Source organism: Portunus trituberculatus, chromosome 46, assembly GCF_017591435.1.
Source record: "Portunus trituberculatus isolate SZX2019 chromosome 46, ASM1759143v1, whole genome shotgun sequence".
In the NCBI taxonomy this organism is placed as follows: domain Eukaryota; kingdom Metazoa; phylum Arthropoda; class Malacostraca; order Decapoda; family Portunidae; genus Portunus; species Portunus trituberculatus.
In genome coordinates this window covers 25,346,635-25,360,904 of record NC_059300.1, presented here as the reverse complement: position 1 = coordinate 25,360,904, position 14,270 = coordinate 25,346,635, and the positions used below count along the sequence as shown (strand labels likewise).

General features: G+C 39.2%; 1 protein-coding gene across 1 annotated transcript in view; it reads right to left on the bottom strand.

The window, feature by feature from the left end:
- Positions 1-14,270, bottom strand: part of LOC123520020 (dedicator of cytokinesis protein 7-like) — an 83,631-nt gene that overhangs the window by 44,380 nt on the left and 24,981 nt on the right. The window contains 10 exon segments of the mRNA XM_045281832.1: positions 132-290; positions 946-1,098; positions 1,361-1,495; positions 2,073-2,269; positions 7,337-7,529; positions 8,046-8,231; positions 8,865-8,888; positions 9,414-9,547; positions 10,864-11,042; positions 14,050-14,198. Coding sequence (XP_045137767.1) covers positions 132-290; positions 946-1,098; positions 1,361-1,495; positions 2,073-2,269; positions 7,337-7,529; positions 8,046-8,231; positions 8,865-8,888; positions 9,414-9,547; positions 10,864-11,042; positions 14,050-14,198 — 1,509 coding nt within the window.

Here is a 14,270-nt window from a genome sequence, read left to right as displayed (position 1 = left end):
GTAAAGGTTTTAAATATTACAGGGAAGATGCAGTACTTAAAATAAAAACTAATCTTAATGTCTCCACCTCATTCCTCCCAAAATTATAATTCTCATAGTAAAACAGATGAAGATACATCTCCAACACACACCTGTTCAGGGAAGGAAGTGTCCTGAAGGTCTGTGTCTTCCTCTGCATAGGTGAGGATGGTCTTGAGGGAACGGCGAAGGTACGCTTCATTGAAGGTCTGGGAGGTTCCCACCAGGGAGCTGAGAGACATTGTCACTTGCATCTTCACTCTTGCAAAATTCTGTAAAGGAGAACCATGTCAATATTGATGGAATCACAGGCTGGTGCTGCCAATACCAACTTGATGTTCACAGTATCCTGGGTGAGGCTATTATGTATGACTTAGATTAGTTACAAATGAGCCAAGAAAATCTACAGGCATTATAATGGCCTTTTCAAACTTTGATCCCTGTTTTCTTTATGTCTGCTTGCTAAAATAATTTATAATTTGATAACTTCACAAGTTAATATTTTAGCACAAGCAAAGATTTTTCAGAAATTAGCTGTTGAAGGCAATAATCTATACAAGGAGACACTCCCTGTGTAATACTGGTTGAGGGATAAGTCACCTCAAGTCATGAGTAGGTTATGCTTTCATGGCAGAGTGAAGAAACACAAATCTGTTACTGTAAAATGGAATGCAGCATGTTTACTGCCCATTGTTGGGACCGGTGGGCCTTTACATGGTCTCACTGTAATGATCCACTGTGTTGAGAAGTGTTGAAAATGTAACACTGTTCTATTCATTGAATACATTTTGTTGTTTACTGATATGGGACAATCCCTACAAAAGCATTACAAAATATGAGAATTATGAAACACCCAATATTTACTGAGTAACATGTTCTACGTACAATGATGGAAAAATGTATTCCCTTTTCTTGCATTAAACTCACATTTCCTATTTCAAAGTTGTGCCGCATGAGAAGATAGAGGGAAGCTGCTGCATGAGACCTCACTGTACAAATGCAGGAAGAGCAATGTTTCAGCAGCTGCAGGCACAGGTCAGCACACTGCTCTGTCTCTTCATCAAACAGCAGACTTGGGAACTGGATGAAAAAATAATCATTTCAGTTTTCAGTTGTTTGATGATTATCTGAGATCCAATTATAAGAGATCATTGTTCAAAGTAGAGAATCAGTTATATAAATACTTCTCACTATAAGGTATATAGACTGGGTCACTAAAACTTAATTAATACATAATTTAAGATAATTACTATTTTAAAGCTAATCATCATCAGTTGACATGTGACACAGTTACACTCTGAACCAGACCTGTGAACTGACTGAGCCCACCTGTCATCTTTACCTTGGCTACTAGTGCACGTTGGGTGTTGAACATGTTGGTGAGTGTGGTGGTGGACTGGTTAGAGGCCAGAGCATGAAGCAGCACTCTGAAGACTACAGACAACAACCCTTGCAGGTGGTCAGCTGTGGTAAGCACCTGAAGGAAGAAGGTAAATGTATTGTACAAATGTACAATGAGAGTTACCTACTTACATTAGGATTACAATATAGGTAGCCAAGATGATGACCTGTACCTCTAAATTTCACACAAAATAATGGAATGGCAGAAGCAGTGAGATAGAGGCCATACTTCATAAACTTTCCCTGATGTGTTTAGGCATATACTTTTGTCACCAGCAAGACTGGTGAAAGAGGTAGGCAAGATGACTTGTGAGAGTTTAGAAGCAGTGGAATACGCTGGTGTTGATTTCTTTACTGACAATGAGAGAGGTTTCACTGCATGTAGAAGCAGGCAAGTTTCAATGCTTTCCAGTATGGTGTGGAGGCATCAAGAGGGTCATATAATGTGAGAGAGAGAGAGAGAGAGGAGAGAGAGAGAGAGAGAGAGAGAGAGAGAGAGAGAGAGAGAGAGAGAGAGAGAGAGAGAGAGAGAGAGAGAGAGAGAGAGAGAGAGAGAGAGAGAGAGAGAGAGAGAGAGAGAGAGAGAGAGAGAGAATGATTCCAAGACAAGAGAATGTTTGAGGAAAAGTGAATGTGCTAAATGTATCATTTACCTGGACAATGTTTTCAAGGGTATCTAGGATGACCATGTTAGATTCGGCTGCCAAGTGGTCCTCCACCTGGGACTCCTGCTCCAGCTCGTGCTGTGGAGAGCGGTCTGTGTCCTGGGGGTGGTGACGCCACGGGAATGATTCCTTGCGCCACCGCAGCTTCTCTCCGCCACCTGATGGGGATGGGGGGTTGCGTTCTGCTGGCCACACAACAAAGCAAATATTACTGATGAACTGTTATTCAATTACCAACTTGTTCTACTTAGCTACAGTGGATTTCCACATACAACACATTAATGCACCTCTTCTGAATTCATCTCTACTTAATTACAATTTGAAACTTTACATCTACGTCTTATGACATATTACAATAAATGTTTTTTCTTAGCAAATGAAGATTAATTATAATAAATGGCCCTTGGAAATATTAAACTTTACAAATATTGACTTTAAAGTTCAATTATAATAAATAACTAAAGAGCACTCAACATGAAAATATATGACAGGTTTACATCCAGATTTATTAGTGGTTATGTTTTATTAATTATGAAGAAAGTCATGCTTAGAATTCCATCTAATCATAATTACATACCCCTAGCAACTGATGAATCTGTCAAAGAATAAACCTAAATATGAAGCAAAGACTAAACCTTGTTAAGCTAGCATTGGTTACAGTTCTGGTCACCTGAACCTTGGTATATTTCAGCCATCCATACTTGTATCATACTCAAAGTTTCCCAAGAAGTGTACAAGGGACAGTTAAGGCAACTGAACACTTCAGGAAAGGCTAACCACTGCTCTCACTGCTCAGTCACAAACATCAGACATTGTATATCACTGTGTATAAAACTTGCAATCATATTGCTTCTTTTGTATTGTATTTTGAAGAGAAAGAAACATTATATTTGCAGAGGAAGTCACACACACACTTAGAGAATCCAAAATACAGGGGAACTTCTGTGCAATTCATACAAGAATGGAATATCTTATTATTGTTACCACTTACTCGGACCTGAGGCCTTGACAAAGGTGTCCTAACTAACAAGTTGCCAAAAATGTTCATTATCACATAACATATCCGACTTAAAACTAGTTATCTCAGCTATGGGCCACAGACTGAATTGTTGTTTGAGTAAATGAAAATAAAAAATCTCTCTCTCTCTCTCTCTCTCTCTCTCTCTCTCTCTCAATGATCCTATCTAACAAAAATACAATCAAGAAATTTTAGAGGAACAAAAGGCAACAAAAAACTACATCAAGCATTCTATGATTCTGTAAGCAGGAGATTTACTAAGACACCAATACATTATCAAATCCTTGCAGTACCAAAAGGACAAAGCATTAAGGCTGTTAAGGGACCAATACCAACCACACTACATCTTATCTATTTATTTCTGATACTTGCTCTTAGGAATTTCTCCAAAGAGATGATGGTGGCCTAAGTCTCCATCCTCCTTTCACATACTTCAGCTCTTTATCCCCTCATTTCACCAAGGGGATTGTTATCTTACATCAGTCACATCCCTCAAATTTTACTGTCTTAGTCATCTCACTTTCTGCTACAAATATGTCTATCAAATTGTATTCTCACAGTTATCTTACTTTCCCATTCTTCCAATGTGGCCAGGCCTATCCTATATTGTGTTTGATCCCCTCAAACACACATTTTATTTTATCTATTATCATTATTATTTTTACTTTTGCTAACACTAGATCTACAATATACTTTTTCACACTTTCACATGTTTCACATCACAAACAAAAAACTTTTCAGGCAATTAATTTCAGTTTCTATACAAATACCACATCCAACCCATAAGGATCATTCTTATACTGATTACTACATCTATTTAAGATTTCTACAAGATAATCACTACAAGCTATCTAAAACATCCCACAAGTCTGAAGCTCAGCCCAACAGAATGGACTAAGCATGAAGGTAATCAATAACTTCATTGCCATTCACATGTTATTTTTTTGTTGCTGCAAAGTTTATTTTCCTTAGTGCTAATTGAATCTTTTATCATCCATGACCTCAAAGAAATGTGATCATAAATCAATGCATCAAGCAAAAGTATTAATATTTGACTCAGTGAATGACTGGAGAAATGCTTTGACCAATCATTTCCAGTTCCTAAAACATGAGGTACAACTAAACTGCTGAAGAGGCTTCAGTGAATGCAATCATAACAAATTCACTTGTCAAAAAAGGCAGATGCAGATTCTACATTTCCTCCAGCTGGTTTAGTATCCATCATACAAGATCATTAGTAGAGATAATATTGCACTGTAACTTTGCAACATCTCATCATGGGCAGTAGAGTACAATGCAGACATCTGGCATGGAAGAGAATGCTGATGAAGTAGTTGTATCTTATCATTCTGTTGATCCAGAGGAAGAAGAGTGGCTCAACACATGCTGGGGAGGTTCAGGGAACCAGTGTACCAGGTAACCCATTGTAAGTGTGTAGCTGTAGTCACCACCAACAGAGGTCACATGTGCACAGAGAGAGAGAGAGAGAGAGAGAGAGAGAGAGAGAGAGAGAGAGAGAGAGAGAGAGAGAGAGAGAGAGAGAGAGAGAGAGAGAGAGAGAGAGAGAGAGAGAGAGAGAGAGAGAGAGAGAGAGAGAGAGAGAGAGAGAGAGAGAGAGAGAGAGAGAGAGAGAGAGAGAGAGAGAGAGAGAGAGAGAGAGAGAGAGAGAGAGAGAGAGAGAGAGAGAGAGAGAGAGAGAGAGAGAGAGAGAGAGAGAGAGAGAGAGAGAGAGAGAGAGAGAGAGAGAGAGAGAGAGAGAGAGAGAGAGAGAGACAGAGAGAGAGAGACAGAGACAGAGACAAAGAGAGAGAGAGAGAGAGAGAGAGAGAGAGAGAGAGAGAGAGAGAGAGAGAGAGAGAGAGAGAGAGAGAGAGAGAGAGAGAGAGAGAGAGAGAGAGAGAGAGAGAGAGATGGGGGGAAGAAAATATTCATATAAATGAAGTTAACCCCACACATCCTGCTGTCTGGAGGAATAGCTTCATACTTTAAAAAGACTAAGTATTTTTGGAATTTTAGATCATAGGCAAGATTTTTGTAAATAAGTTTTAACTATTCACAATCAAGTATGTGCATTGCACTAGAGATGTACCGATGCATCGGTATCGGTATAGGAATCGGCGGTATCGGCCCATTTTTTTGGGTATCGGTATCGGTATCGGCTTATTTTATGCCGATACTTCCGATACCTAAAAAGAATTTACTAATTAGTGATATATTCGATATAAGATATTGATGATACCAAATTAATATAATATGGCGTATTAAATTTCCGTGGTGATTACCGTATGTCATAGAATACTGTTTTCTGTGGTAATAAGCCACAACCTCTAAATTGGACGTGTATGAAACGCGTATAGGCTGAACTCCGGCATCCTGTCACACGGTCGGTCGTGAGTCACCACGCATTCTCACTGTCTCTCAGTCAGACGCTGCTCCTCCACCCACACAAAGTTCACACAGGTGAAAAGCTTATGTTTTTTAACTATAATCTAAGAATGTCAAACTTCAGATATTGAGAATCCAACAAAATGATTTGGTATATATAAATATATATATATATATATATATATATATATATATATATATATATATATATATATATATATATATATATATAGTTAGGCATTTTGCATTATTGTAAATAACAGCATATTCTTATTTGATTTATAATTAACAGTCCTAGTGCTAGCCTCTTCCAAGATATCATACTGGAATAGGTGGAAGCTCGAATTATATATATGTATATTAATTTTAATGCAAGTTTAATTTTTTAGTTACTTGTGTTAACCTAAGGATGTAAAAATTCCATAACTAAGAAAGTAACGATTCTGTTTTGTAATCATGTGCATTGTGTATAATTTGTTGCATATTAATTATTTAAGATCATAGCAATACACTAGAAATTTAGAATAAACTAAACTTTTTCTATTTAATTGAAAAGATTAGGTGAAAGCTCATTTTTCTGAATTGGTCTACTAATGTCTAATGAATTAATATCAAAGGATGTCAGATTTAATTAAAGAGAAACATACACAACAAAATGAGTTTCTTTTGCTAATATTTTGTGTCTGTTTTACAATTTTAATAATTTTTAAAATATTTTTGATCGCCAAAATATCGTCAATAAAATTAATAATGAAAATTCAAAATGCACAAGACCAAATGGTCGCTAAAGGAGTAAGAAGTAAGAATTTAAAATAACTGACAAGAATCAGAAGACTGAGAAGATATTCATTCCAATTACTGAGTAATTTATCTTTGCAAATGGCTTCAAAAAGCTTCTCAGAAGGACTTACAGCATCCCCCAAAACAAAGCCTTCCATCTGATAACATTCGCTGTCCACCAACTCATCCTGGTGTCCAGTGCAGTAATCACTATAAGTAGTAATATCGGTATTGGTAGTAGTATTGGTATTGGCCCAATTAGGTGGTATCGGTATCGGTATCGGAATCAGCCAAAATTTTGGTATCGGTACATCTTTACATTGCACATCTAGTATATTCATCCAATACAGAATATTAAGCTTGAAATTACGAGGTGACAGTCCTAGTTCTTAGAAATTATAATTCTTTGCTCAAAAGATTGATACTTTATTGCAATAGAAAACAAGAATTTTGCAAGAGGAAATTTGATTTCTAAGATCCACATATGTCAAGGTGATTTTCAGTGTGTACATGCACAGTTGTTCTTTATCTTACCAACATGTGTATGAGAAATTCAGTAGAAGGACTTAAGGATGAAAGCAAAAGATGATGAAAATTTTTTTAAATAATATGGTATGACAGAATAATTTTCTTATTATAGTCATCCTTTTACAGAAACTTCTTTGAAGAATCCTACACATAAAATGAGGATCATCAAATTGAGTGGTGTGGCTTGAGGAACACAGCCACTGTCACATGAGAGGATATGCTCATAGTGTGTTGACTCTTTCTTTCCTTTAACACTAAAACTGTAGTAATCATTGCAGGGAAAAAGATTGCTGAAAGACCCCATCATAATCCATGCAACAACAGAATATGATGATGAGAAGCCAGCCATCCTCCAGATGACAGGATGAGACAAAGGCTGTGCTAAGAAGTGTGTGTGTGTGTGTGTGTTAGCTGAGTGAGCCAGCCATGGAGCACGAACAAACCCCAAACACGTAGCACAGGCAGCGGATAGGAAGACCTCAAGTGTTGTCAGGTCTGGAGATGGTAAGGGGGGAGGGAGGCCCAGACCGACGACACCAACCTGCACCCTGGATGTAGAACTGTGAGTGGCCAACAACATGGGGGGAGCTGGGAAGGGTGTTACCTCGCCGTCGAAGCATCATCTCAGAGCGGGCTGAATTCTGGCCCATGATGGCTTCCTCCAGCCGGCTTTTCATCACTTCCTTGTTGCGCATGCTACCACCGCCACCGCCTCGCTGAGATACTTTCTTCCCCTAAAATAGTTTATGAGAAGTCAGGAAGAGATGATTTGGTCACTCACGATGAGATATGATGATGCTGCTTGAAGAGATACACTCCCTCATCATCTGGCACCTCACCACTTAGATTCTCTTCAATAAACACCTCATTTCTATCTACCAATGTTATCCTTCATCACTTACACTCTATAACTCATCACCACCATGATAAAAACCTAGAAAGTGATTGCTAAAGCATGAAAAATGAGATTATCTAGTGAAACGGGTTTCAAAACTAGTAAAGATAACCATACCAAGAAAGAAAAGTCTGAATAAACAAATGGAAAAAATTAACATACAAAAAAAATTAAAAAAATCATCAGGGAATATATATATCTATACAGCCAAAGCAGCAAACTCTTTCTCATATGAAAAGAAAGAAAGAAAAAAAAAAAAATAACAGGAAAAAAAACGTGAAAATAAAAAAAAATATTATTAACAAATCCCTGAGAACAGAATTCCTGATGAAGAAGACAGTCCAGTATTCCCCACCTTGTACTCAAAGCACGACACAGCAATGTAGAACACATCCAGCAACTGGTGGAGGCGGTTGTGTGGCAGCTCGGACAGTGTGTGGCGCAGGCTGGTCTCATCGGCATTACGCAGGACCCACAGCAGGCAAATGAGCAGATTGCGGGTTGTTTCAGAGCTCAGAGGACACTTGCGGGGCTGTTGCTGCTAAAAAGATGACAACCTATGAAGATGAGGTACTCACAGCTGAGAGAGAGAGAGAGAGAGAGAGAGAGAGAGAGAGAGAGAGAGAGAGAGAGAGAGAGAGAGAGAGAGAGAGAGAGAGAGAGAGAGAGAGATATTGGTATGCTAGATGACAATCATGTTTTGAGGTGAAATTATACAATAGTATGATGCACTGTAGTAGTGACTTTCAGCTTCTTATGGAATATGACCACCCCCTTCACAAAATGACATGGAATATCATACACACACACACTCTCTCTCTCTCTCTCTCTCTCACACACACACACACACACACACACACACATACATTAACTGACATTTATACAAAGATGTACACACACTAATGAACTCTCATATAGATGCACTCAAGAATGTATGCTCTCTCTCTCTCTCTCTCTCTCTCTCTCTCTCTCTCTCTCTCTTTATCCATAAAACACAAATACACACACACACACACACACACACACACACACACACACACACACACACACACTGAAATGCATGTATGGATGTATGCAGGCAAGTACACATACACACACACACACACACACACACACACACACACACACACACACACACACACACACTTGAGGGAGGGAAGAGATGGACACTTACATTCTCCATCTCCTCTTCAGTTGTCTGCATGCAAGTGCAGTGCAATACATGTTAATTGTGCATGTTCCTTAACAGTACAACAGCTTCGGAAAGCTACATGTGAGGGGAAGGTGACAGTTCCCCACAGCCATGTTGCACTCCAAGATGCCTCATCCTTCCATCAGCAGTGAGATATGTGACCATTACCACTTTATGCTTCAATGCCACACAGGCTTCCTTGTCAATACTGTATGCCTGTCAACTGCTTAGTTCAACTATTGTCTACATAAGCCAATTTTCTACATAGTCATGACTCATACTTCACACTAGATGATAACAAAATAATGTGTAAATGATGAATTATTAACTGAGAGATTCTTAAGCCAAGGAAACAAAGAGGGTAAGATTTGTCAAGCCACATAAAAGACTGGCAGAATTTCTGAAAGCACCATTGTTGAGGGAGATATAATGATTAATTAGAACATTCTTTTGTATCAGCTAGAAAAATAATCATGAGTCATGGCTAAAAAAAAAAATGTAGCAAAACTCTTAAACATGTATGGCACTCACCCCATGTATCACATCATAGTCACTCTCCTTGTTGGCAAACATGGACGACCCAGCAATGGCCAGGGCAACATTCTGGTGGATGTGGGTTGGACCACCCTCACTGTCATCCACCACTGATGACAATGGGTTTCGAACTGAAAAAAGAAAATAAATAAATAAATATTAAATAATTAAATAAATAAATAAATAAATAAATAAATAAATAAATAAATAAATAAAAAAAATAAATAAATAATAAATAAATAAAGGCGTTTTCAGTAGCGTCACCGCAAGGTCAAACATGTTTGAGTTCATGCTGAACAGGACAGTGCTAAGGACACCGTCGGTGGTGCCAGACGACCGTGTCACTGTGATCTCAATCCCTGGGAGAAGTTATCGTACACATCAGTCGCTTGAGCAAGCGCTGTGGTCAAGACGTAAACACAGCAGCATGGTGGAAGAGTTTGGGGATTTATTCCTTGATGGGGAGTATTATAGGTCACCAGTGTTTCATCATTTGTATATGCCGAGAGCCAAGCAGCGCAATACTCATTAAAAACAACAGGTCTTCAGTCCTTGGAAGTGGTTTGATCTACGTGGGCTTGTTTTGAAGGTGTTCCATTGTTGATGTATGACTGCGGTTTTCTGACGCCTATATAATTGAATTACGTCAATACTTGGCAGATAATATATTTTACCATCATTCATTACTTTATGATATAAGGATTTGCAACAATATTATCATTTTTTCACCTAATAATAGAAAAGTAACTCCATTATTGTATCGAAGTCACGACTAGAAGTATGGAATCAGATAACACCCACAACAGGGACGGATAGATGCGACATGTCACCAGCTACCACCAGCTCCTTAATTTATTTCACGCCGTATTTTTTCTATCGGTTCTCTCCAGTATGCCGCACAATATTTAAACGTAAATCTACATCTACAGTACCCATTTCTATGGCCTAACATGCGTCTTATTATTCAGTTTTATTCGAAATGTAACTCCTTCTTGATCTCATTCCATGAGGTTGATGGGGTTGCTCCATGCTGATTGGCTAAAAAGCATTTGCCAAACGAAAGCAAACACTTTGGAAAGGCGTTTGCTCGCGTTTGCGAAAACTTGCCTCCGTTTGACTCCGTTTGCCCCCAGCCGCGCCGCTACTGAAAACGCCTTAAATAAGAATAATAATAATAAATGAAAAAAATAATTAATTAAAAACAAAAATATATATCAAATCCAGAAATCACTGTAATAAAGCAAGATGTGTTTGCTGTGCTACTACAACACCACCATCACTGTTTGTTAGCTGTTATTCTGGTCAGACAGGATATCCAGCAACTCAGTCCATTGACCATACACAAAATTCTAAACCATTCCCTGACATTATCTGAGGTTACTGATCACTATGAGCAAGAGAACTTTCATCCAGCATGGTAGCATGACAGGCCCTGCTGGTGCCTTACACTTGGAGGTGATGAAGGTGTGGAGCTGAGGGAGAGCATCCACCACAATGCTGATGAGAGGAAGGTAGAGTGCCACCACCCGTGCCTTGATTTCTGGATCTGCATAACGTTCGTCAGTGTCGTGGCTGCCCAGCAGGTTACGGATGGTGTTGACGGCACGGCCATGAATGGTGGGGTTGCTGTGGTTGTGGTGGATGGCAAAGAGGAAGATGTTTGAAGGGAAGAGAGAGAGATTGGTGGTGGTAACAGTGATGGGAACAGGACGTAAGGTGAGGGTGTGTGATAAATAACAAGTGGGGAAAGAAGAAAGATTAAGAACATTAAGTATATTGAAATGAATGTTAGTATAATCTTTAATATTCTGGAATTGATATCAACTTTGGTTTTACATTATTTTACTTAATCAAAGCCTTATTTCAGTTTACCTTTGCATGAGGAAATGGAAAAATTTGAAGATAAAAAGGAGTATGCGAATGTTCTCCATGGAAATAAACATTAAATTAATAAAAAAAATATTGGGGCTGCCGTGGTACAGTGGAACCATGCGTGCTTTGGGGTCCGAGGGGTCTCCAAGCGCACAGGTTCGAATCCTGTCTACGGTCCGAGTGTAGGTTGGGCTTCTTCACTTGGGCAACAGTTTCCTAGCAGGTGGGCTTTGAGATAGGAGGTATCCCCTCAAAAAAGTATCCCCTTTAGCCTAGAAATTCCCGTGAAAAGCCTACATGGTATATAAAAAAAAAAAAAAATAAATAAATAAAATACAGGCAGCCCTCGTTTAACGGAAGGGTTACGTTCCTAAAAAACACTTCGTTAAGCGAAACTTCGTTAAGCGAACCTATTATAACAAGTTTAACCCCTGATTTGAACTTCCATTGAGAGTAAGCAAAGCGAGAGTGCATCATAGTACAGTAAAATGTTTAATGAAAGTAAAAATTATGAAGTTAAACATTTAGGTAGTTTAATTTAAGTCATTATAATGTACACTAAAGTATTTATGTACGTAACTTTATAATGTTGATGATCTTAACTTTATGAATGGAGGAAGAGTGAAACGGGAAAGACACTAACCGGCAACCTGTGGAATGTAAACAAAGTGCGCATCATTGTACTGCATACAAAACTTATGTACCACATTTCCACAAGGCTTTCCATTTTATCCATTGTAGAGTCACGAGTTCAGGTGGTTCTTTTAGCTTGCAAAGAAGATACGGTCTCACCAGCCTTCTTAATAGAGTCTGCTGACTTGAAAATAGAGACAGTATAATATGGAGTCAAGATGGTGGCCAGCACTGCTATAGTTTTCTGGCCTCTCGTGTCTGTGAATAATATCTAGCTTCACTTGGAGAGTAAGAGACTTCCTGGTCTTCTTACGAACACTAGGCCAATTGCAGGGCATTTTGGTTGTAAGTTGAGCTAGGGAAGACAAGCTGCTGCTGACGCTGTTATGTTTTGACTGGGGAGTGAGTGTTGCGCGCGTGTTGTCCACGAGAGGCTTGATCTTGATCTTGATCTTTATTCTATAGGTGTCACAGGATTTTTCCTGAGGCAGGCCTTAGTACCAGCAGCTCCTGGTGTATTCAAAAGCCTGTCAGCTTGCATGATATGGTGAGGCTTTCAAATTTGGAAAAAAATTACCTGGATAAAACTTCGTTAAAGCGAATTTGGTGTTCTTTAAACGAGCAGATGGTAGTAAAATGAAACCTTCGTTGTAGCGAAATTTTGTTGTGTGAACCTTCATTAAACGGGGGTTGCCTGTACACTATTACCACACCCAAGAACTTAAACATAAAGGAAGAAACACTGGATACACACTGATGCATTAAAATCCATTGGTACAACACAACAACCAGAAATAAACCTCCCAAATGATGACCACAGTAACAATGTTGAACCAATTCATGAAGTCCTCAAATTACTATAGTAAGAGTTAATATAAGGTGTCACTACAAATTAGGGAAAAATACATAAGAGAACCAATGTAGAAAAGAAAGGGAAGGGGCAATAAGTCCCCTCTTTGACTTCTCTTTATGGACTGGCACTCTTAGCAACCCTCTTTTTTTCAGTTTTGTTGTCCTTAGCCAGTACTGTGTCTCTTAACCCTTAACGTACAATGATCGTTACCGGACAATTGTATAGTCTGCTGCAGAGAGGTGGGGATCGTTCTGGGATTCATGATTTTTTCGCACTAAACGTTTGAATCTCTCCCCCTCACTATTGGTCCTAGGGCAAGTGGAGGTATCTGGCATCTTTTCTCACTCACCTCTCGAGCCTTGAGACATATGTTCCCTCACAATAGGTCATCTTTTCCCATTTTGAGGCAACATCTGGCAATACCCGTGACTCAGAGGGAGGAAACGGTACTCTGAGTGATGTTATGTCAGTGTTACTCGGTAGTGAAACTGAGGACAGTGACTTTTTTATTGAGACAGAAGAAAGTGAAGATTCCAGTAGTGATTCTGAAAGTGATCTGGGAGACAAAGACCAACCCTCACAGCGACGTTCATAAACCTCCTCACGTACTCCCCTCGAGCAATGCGCTGGTGTGTGTCACCCATGGTTGCCTCTACAGGACTGTGCTCATCTGCCAAGTCACGTGAATCCCATTGCTAATAAGAGTTGCCAGATTCCAGTTATTATAGAAATCCACAATACTTGTAATATGTGGTTTCTTTTTCTTTTTCTGTTTTGCACATCATTTCATATATCTGAGTTCACATTTTCATGAAATGAAAGTACAAAAGTTCCTACTTTTATATCAAATTCAAATGCCCAAAAGGAGAGAGAGAGAGAGAGAGAGAGAGAGAGAGAGAGAGAGAGAGAGAGAGAGAGAGAGAGAGAGAGAGAGAGAGAGAGAGAGAGAGAGAGAGAGAGAGAGAGAGAGAGAGCATGCACGCTGTGTTATTGGAGCTTGGGGGGTATTTCTTAGCGGCAGGTTCTGCCATGGGTTCAGGGAGAATTTTTTTATATGCAATCACTTTGCTCTCAGAGGTCATAACATGTTGAAAACTACTTCATTGTACTCAGAATAAAACAAAGAAATGTTTTTTATAAGGATAAAAATCTTTTATCATTTTTGACAGGTGTGATTTTTCCCCGCTGTAACAGATGGAAAGTAAATCAGCTCCCCGTACTTTAAGGGTAAAAAAAAAAAAAAAAAAAAAAGAGAGAGAGAGAGAGAGAATGTACTTGATCTCGAGGGCAGTGGAGAGGTCTGAGAGCACCAGCCCAACCAAGAAGTGCTGCCTGCGGAAGGAACTAGAGAGCACCATGAAGGCACTGCGGTCCCCACCAAATACTGTAGAGATGAATGATGACTGGCTGGTGGTGGAGCCAATCTGTGGGACCGAAATGGAGTGTGAGTGGTGCAGAAATGGAAAAGAAAGCTACACAAGATCCAAGGGAGGTAA